This window comes from Triticum urartu, chromosome 7 (assembly GCF_003073215.2).
Source record: "Triticum urartu cultivar G1812 chromosome 7, Tu2.1, whole genome shotgun sequence".
Taxonomy (NCBI): Eukaryota; Viridiplantae; Streptophyta; class Magnoliopsida; order Poales; family Poaceae; genus Triticum; species Triticum urartu.
In genome coordinates, this window is record NC_053028.1 from 163,961,208 (window position 1) to 163,968,666 (window position 7,459).

Genomic DNA, 7,459 nt, shown 5'->3' on the forward strand with positions numbered 1-7,459 from the left:
TCACGAGGTGCATCGAAATGACGAACTTTGGCAATGATGCATACTCAGGGAGAACATTTTTATCTTGAAATTGAGTGAAGGGATCATCTTATAATGCTACTGTTGTTCTAAGCAAAATAAGATGCATAAAGGATAAACATCACATGCAATCAAAATATGTGATATGATATGTCCATCATCATCTTGTGCTTTTGATCTCCATCTCCAAAACATCGACATGATCTCCATCATCACTGTCATGACACCTTAATCTCCATCGATGTCACCGTCGTCCTGGAGGAGCACCTGAGTCCATGTCTGGGCAACAACAGATTATGCTAACTTAATTTCTGTTGCGAAAAAATTCCGCAACATGACTTGTGTTGAAAAATATTCTACGGACATTTCCGCAACATGATCCCTGTTGCAAAAAAAACTATAACATAACCTTAGTTGCAAAAAAAATTCTACAAACATTTTTGCAACATGATCTCTGCTGCAAAAAAATCTGTAACATAACTTCTGTTGCAAAAAATAATCTATAACCGTTTCTATAACATGATCTCTGTTGCAAAAAAAATAAAATCTGCAACGTAACCTCTATTGCAAAAGTTTCTGCAACACGACCCATGCTGCAAAGGTTTCTACAACATTATCTCCGTTGCAATGGTCGAGCGTGCGAGTCAGCCGCTCGATGGCGCCACATCCGATGGTTGGCGACCCAACCGATCTTTCGGAAAGATCAGCCAGCGGACGCATAGCACACCCCTATATGTTATGTAGCATGGCAAAAATAAGTGAAATTTTTCCTAAAACCGTGGCAATTATTTGCAAATTGACATGGAATTTTTTGGCATGTTTTCAGACCATGGATTTTTTTTAAAGCATGGCATTATTTGTTTATTTTTTACACCAATATTATTTATTATTATTTTGGAACATGGAAAATTTATTGGAATTAGAATGAGATATTTTAACATACCTTTGCAAATTCTTTTTATATACTTTTTACATTTTCATCGACATGGCATTTTTTGCGTTTCTCAAAGCACAATTTGCTCTTTTTCCAAAAGAATAAAATATAACAAATTTTTTCCATGTTTATATGACTAAGCTAACATGGCACTTTCTTATTTTGTTAGAGCATGGTATTTTAGTTAGTTAGAACCATGGTAGTTTTATTGTAGGTAGCATGGCATATTTATTATTTGGTATATGTCATTATTATTATTTAAATGATGGTATTTTTCTTTTTTTAGACCATAGCAATTTATATATTTGGAGCATGGCAGTTTTATTATTTTGGAGCACGGCATTTTTCATTATTTTTACAACATGACAATTTTTTATTTGGAACATGGAAATTTTATTAGATTTATCATGACATTTTCTTTAATATCTATTTTACATTTTATCGACATGACATTTTTCTGCCTTTCTCAAAGCACATTTTTTAATTTTGTGTATGCCTTTTTTTAGTTAATACGCAAATCTGCCACGATCAATCCCCGGTCAATTTGAACGTTATGGTATTTTTTATTATGTGCATCATGGCATTCTTAGTGGATCATCGGATTGTTTCATCTTGTTTTGATTTTTCTGTTATGGCAAAGAAAATACATATCATGGCAACTTTATTTTTGGATAATGACATTTTTATTCTTCATGTCACAGGAAAATGGCCTTTTTGGGTCCAATTGTTCGGATCAGATACGTACACTACTTTTTTTAGCATCTTCTTCCCTCATTAGCGTCCTATTTCTATCTCTCCCGTAGTCGCCTTCCAACCAAATTCTCCTTTCTAGCACCACGCTACCCCAAAGCCATGAAAAACCGTTTGCGAGAGGAGAACGACATTTCCACAGCAACCACAGCTACCACCTCAGCTCAGCTCACGACACCACCGATTAATCCCTCCCACTGTGTTTAACGTCCAAGCCTTTTCTCACACGATTAGCCATTGCAATTCAATCACCGCACCCAATCGCAGGCACAAAATTCTCTCGCTACCAGAAGGCCCAAACTTGCAGGAAATGTCATGGTGCCACTCCACACCCGTGCAGCCGTGCTATAAAACCAACGCCACTCGGTGCACTCTAGACCATCACCAATCACCACCAGCTACTTGCCCAACACAAGCACCGAGGAGGAAAACTGAAGGCACAGCAATGGCAGCTCTCAGCTCCACGGCCGCGGCCATTGCCATCCTCGCGCTGGCGACCGTGGCCGGCGTAGCTCTAGGGACGACGGCGGCGGCAAAGAAGGGGCCGGTGATCTACATATTCGGCGACTCAATGTCGGACGTCGGCAACAACAACTACCTCCTCCTCTCCATCGCCAAGTGCAACTACCCCTGGTACGGGATTGACTACGAAGGCGGCTACCCCACCGGGAGGTTCACCAATGGCAGGACCATCGGAGACATCATGGGTACGTAGGCTGCTTGTTTCTGCTGCTCCACATCCACACGAATGGCAAAATGTGATGTGTTTTACTTTTATTCGGGGGTTTGCGTGTCTGCAGCTGCCAAGTTTGGCGTGCCACCGCCGCCGCCGTTCCTCTCCCTGTACATGACCGACGACGAGGTTCTCGGCGGCGTCAACTTCGCGTCCGGCGGCGCGGGACTTCTCAACGAGACCGGCATTTACTTCGTAAGCGATCGAGCCGTGATGTCTCCTCTCCTCGTTAATTGTTGCAGAATATGCTTTCTTTGGCAGCCGGAAGCATGATGATATATGGGGTCAATGCGATCTTGCATGCAGGTCGAATACCTGTCGTTCGACAACCAGATATCCTACTTCGAGCAGATCAAGAACGCCATGGTCGGCAAGATCGGCAAGAAGGCCGCCGAGGAAGTGGTCAATGGCGCAATCTTCCAGATCGGGCTTGGTACAGTTTAAAAACATTTGATTTGCTTCTGCTGATCAATCAGTTGCCCCGCACGCAATGTACAAGTTGATTGATACGACGGGCATGCCCTTTGCTTTGCAGGGAGCAACGACTACGTCAACAACTTCTTGCGGCCGTTCATGGCGGACGGCCTCGTGTACACCCACGACCAGTTCATCGGCCTGCTCATGGACACCATCGACCAGCAGCTCACGGTACGCAAGACGGGCCGATCAGCCGAACGATGTCAGTACCATTGCCGTAATTATTTTGCTTCTGCAGAGGCTGTACCATCTCGGGGCGCGTAATGTGTGGTTCACGGGGCTCGCGCCGCTCGGCTGCATCCCGTCGCAGCGCGTCCTCTCGGACAACGGCGAGTGCCTTGAAGACGTGAACGCGTACGCCCTTCAGTTCAACGCCGCGGCCAAGGAGCTGCTGGACCGCCTCAACGCCAAGCTCCCCGGCGCGCGCATGTCCCTCGCCGACTGCTACTCCGTCGTCATGGAGCTCATCGAGCACCCCAGGAAATACGGTAACGATCGAAACGTGCCAGGAGATGCACTATCTTTGCATGAACCCAACGCTGGAAGTTGATGTGCATTCGATCCGTGCGCGCAGGTTTCACGACGTCCCACACGTCGTGCTGCGACGTGGACACGTCGGTGGGGGGCCTGTGCCTGCCGACGGCGGACGTCTGCGACGACCGCAGCCAGTTCGTGTTCTGGGACGCGTACCACACCTCCGACGCGGCCAACCAGGTCATCGCCGGCCGCCTCTACGCCGACATGGTGAGCGCCGGCGACGTGCAGCAGGGCAACACCACCGTCTCCGACGCGCCTCGCGTCGTCCGGTCCCCACGCCCCGTGCCGCCTCCCCGGCCCGCGGTGCGTGGCGGCAACACCACCTCCGCGCCCCGCGCCTCGCCCACTGCGAGGCCTGTGAATGGCAACGGCACCACCTCTGCGCCCCGCGCCTCGCCCGCCGCGAGGCCTGTGAACGGCAACGGCACCACTTCTGCGCCTCCCGTCGTCGGATCATCCTCCCACGCCGCGCCGCCTCCCAAGCCTTGAACAATCCGATGAAGCAGACAGACCCTGTGTCCCTGTGGCACTGCCACCACGGCAACGTCGACACATTTCCGTGTCTCGTGCGTCTCCACTATACGTCTATACTATACCAAACATATGTACTTTGACACTCGGTGAATCAATGAAAGCAGAGAGCAGATTATGCTAGAACATTACTACGTACTCGTACTGGAGTATGAGTCCCAGGTCACAACGTTTGCGTCCGCTCTATCGTGGAGCACATCCGTCCCCGTCAAGGTCTTCTCCGAGACGGAGTATCAGCACCCATCTCCGACTCGATCTACAACCGGCCACTCCCGTATACGTACGCCATATAGAAACACAGTACCGGCTTCCCTGTTGTTGATTCTACAAAAAATCTCCGCGTCCCGACCCTCATCACACATCCAAGAATCGACAAGCCCGCCAGCATCGTCGCGATGATGAACTCGTTCTTCGGGCCGGTGGACGGGGTCCCAGGCCTCATAATGGCGTGGCTTCTGCTCTTGATGCCTATTGTGGGGTTCTTGGCGGCAATCGCAGTGTGCCTCTGGAGCGCCTGCGGCGGCGAGCGGGCGGCGGAAGCGAACGCACCCGGGCGACGATTGGGCCGATTGGCCGAGGTGATGGAGGCCATTGAACGGGCGCAGCAGATGAGGCCGGCCACGGTGGCGCCAGAGCCGGTGGCGCCGGCGCCGGCGGTGGAGCTGGGGTACTTCCCGTACTCGGCGGAGGGCAGGCGGGCGTCGGAGAGGCTGGTGTGCGCCATCTGCCTGGAGGAGTTCCAGCAGGGGCAGCCGTGCAGCGAGGTGCCGGCGTGCCGGCACGTCTTCCACCGCTACTGCATCGACGTGTGGATGAAGAGCAAGGCCACCTGCCCGCTGTGCAGAAGGAGTGTCGTGGCCGGGTTAGAACGAGTATCGGCTGCCGATGACATGGTTTAGCTTAGCGCGCAAAGAGGTTTATAGCGGTGCTGATATGTTCTTTTAAGGCGGTCTCGCTAAACTTTATTAATCACCAATAGTGGTGTTTACTGGTACATAGATTGCTTCATACGTGATGTCAAGTCATACGTTCCACCACTATAGAGATACTCCCTCCATTCATAAATCATACTTAGACAACAGTGATTTTAATTCGAAATTGAGATTCAATTATTTCAAAACAGACATTTCAGTCATTCGATTAACTCGAAAACTATTCTTTTTCCTAATAAAAAGGGATTTGATTATTTTAAAACATTCATACAAACAATTTCATATTTTCAACTATTCCAAAATAAGTGATGCGATGTTCCACAAAAGTTTGATTTATAAAATTCCAAAAAAGTTCCAAACTTCAAGTGATTTGAATTATTTCAAAATTAATATTTTTAGGGGCCTGTCTATTCTCAAGTCGTCTGATTTTTATTTGGGGTTAGGTCGAATTTCTGTCCTATGATTTGTCGCCACGTGTCTTGAGTTGATTTTGGGTTTCTGTCCCAGCTCGGGGAAATTAGACTGTTTTCATCCCCGGTCTAAGTCGAATTCCCCTGCCGGGCTTGACTCCAAACCCGTTAGCCCACATCAGAACAAACCCCATCTATTATTTGCAGATGACAGCCTGTTGCTTTTCAAGGCGAGTGTGGAGGGGGCAGAGAGGATATCAAACTTGTTGGAAACTTATTGTCATGCTTCAAGTCAGAAGGTAAGCAATGCAAAATCATCTATATTCTTCAGTAAGGGGTGCTCTCAAACAATCAGAGACGGGGTGAAGAATAAAATCCAGGTGCATAATGAGTCTCTAAGTGATCGTTACTTGAGCATGCCAACGGAAGTGGGACACTCAAAGAATGGTACTTTCAAGTATTTGAGGGACAGAGTGTGGGAGAAGGTAAAAGGATGGATGGGAAAATTACTGTCTGCAGCAGGCAAGGAAGTTCTGATAAAATCAGTAGCCCAGGCGATCCCAGTATATTCTATGTCTTGCTTTAGGCTCCCGAGAGGACTGTGTGAGAGTGTCACATCAATAATCCGACAGTTCTGGTGTGATTGTAAGGAGGGAAGAAGGAAACCAGCTTGGGTATCGTGGGATACAATGACAATGCCAAAATATATGGGAGGCATGGGATTTAGAGATATGGAAATTTTTAACTTGTTCCTTTTGGCAAGGCAAGCTTGGAGGCTATTGAATGATTGTGACGCCCGGATAATTAGGCTACAGTAACCCTCCTTAATGATGCCACATCACCTCGGTGGCTGTTGCTAACCTCGTAATGATTCGAAACCGTTTTGAAATTTAAATTCTAAATATGTCAAACAACAAACGTTTTCAAAAGTTGAAACGAAAATGTTCGGTGGGTGCCGAATATTACAAGGGTAATTATAATAAAGAAAACATACTTTTAGAAAGTGTCTGAATATTTTAAAATAAATTAAAACAGAAAAGAAAATAAATAAAAGGAAAACAGACAAAACAAATAAACCCCCCCCCTCTCCCGTGGGCCTCGGCCTAGCTGGTCTCAGGCCCAACAAGGCCGGCCCACCCCGCACCTCCCTGGCCTATATGGCCCTATCCCCCGAAACCCTAAACCGCTACCCACTCCCCCCCCACTCGCCCCCCCGCTGGATCTGGATCGAGCCACGATCCCCCCCACTCTCTTCCCCACGAAACCCACTCCCCTCGCTCCCCTCCCCCCCGTCTGGATCGGGGCGAACCGTGCCCCACCCGCCGACACGGATGCGCCCCCTCCGCACCTCGCCGGGCGCCCCGGTGCCCGCTGCCAACGCCGGACCTCCGCGCCTCTCCTCGAGGGATCGACCCGCTCGTTGCACCGATCGCGTCGCCCATCCCTAGACATCGACGCCTGCCGCCTGGACCTCGCCGAGCCGCCTCGCGAGCGCTCCCCTCGCCGGATCTCCTCCACACCGCACGTCTTTCCCCGTCCTCCCCACGAGCCACTACCCCCCCGAGCCTCGCCGCCCATGTGCCCCTGCAAACGCTGGTGAGGCCGCCGGCCCCCGCCTTCCCCTATCCCGCTTCTGTCGCCGACGACCCGCGCCACGTGCAGGCAGCGCCGCTCGCCCGCGCACACCACTGTCGCCCGCATCGCTCGACCCGCCGGCAGCGCTAGGTCGCCGACCTCGCCCTGCCACTACTCCCTCCTCCGCCTGCGCCGCTTATCGCTGCTCACGGCCTCCTCGCCCCGCTCCCTCGACCATCCCACGCCCCGTGCCCCTGCTCCACGGCTGCTGCTGCCTCCTCTACCCACCGCACCCGCCGTGCCGCTACCTCCCCAGGTAACCGTGGCCTCGCCTGTGCTGCTTCCTCGCCGCCCCGGCCGCCTGGCCGGCGCCGTGGCCACCGGCCTCCCCCTGCACCGGCCCCCCTGCCGGGTCCGCCCGCACTGGCGTGCGCTCGAACGAACGGGTGCTGGACACCCATTGCGCCCATCTCCACCCCAGCACCCGTTAGCCCGAACCGCTGTGGCCCCAGGGCCCTATGACAAAGGGGGCCCGCCCCCAGAACTGAAAAAAAAAGTATAT

The 7,459-nt window shown here is 51.0% G+C and overlaps 2 protein-coding genes across 2 annotated transcripts; both read left to right on the top strand.

Moving 5' to 3' along the window:
• The first annotated feature begins 2,072 nt into the window (after positions 1 to 2,072).
• Positions 2,073 to 4,114, top strand: LOC125522285 (GDSL esterase/lipase At5g37690-like). Its single transcript, XM_048687357.1, has 6 exons — positions 2,073 to 2,409; positions 2,503 to 2,630; positions 2,742 to 2,868; positions 2,971 to 3,083; positions 3,151 to 3,400; positions 3,487 to 4,114. The coding sequence occupies exons 1-6, from the start codon at positions 2,148 to 2,150 to the stop codon at positions 3,936 to 3,938; spliced, it is 1,332 nt and encodes a 443-aa protein (XP_048543314.1). The 5' UTR covers positions 2,073 to 2,147; the 3' UTR covers positions 3,939 to 4,114.
• A 309-nt stretch (positions 4,115 to 4,423) lies between these two features.
• Positions 4,424 to 4,879, top strand: LOC125525283 (probable E3 ubiquitin-protein ligase ATL45). The gene has a single exon (XM_048690281.1). It carries the CDS (start codon positions 4,424 to 4,426, stop codon positions 4,877 to 4,879), a length of 456 nt encoding a protein of 151 aa, XP_048546238.1.
• The last annotated feature ends 2,580 nt before the right edge of the window (positions 4,880 to 7,459 follow it).

Excerpts from the sequence above, each read along its gene's own strand:
- LOC125522285 (XM_048687357.1), top strand. The coding sequence starts at position 2,148 with ATGGCAGCTCTCAGCTCCACGGCCGCGGCCATTGCCATCCTCGCGCTG. Across the intron at positions 2,631-2,741 it reads ACGAGACCGGCATTTACTTC|GTCGAATACCTGTCGTTCGA; the intron begins GTAAGCGATCGA and ends TCTTGCATGCAG. Across the intron at positions 2,869-2,970 it reads AATCTTCCAGATCGGGCTTG|GGAGCAACGACTACGTCAAC; the intron begins GTACAGTTTAAA and ends TTTGCTTTGCAG.
- LOC125525283 (XM_048690281.1), top strand. The coding sequence starts at position 4,424 with ATGGCGTGGCTTCTGCTCTTGATGCCTATTGTGGGGTTCTTGGCGGCA.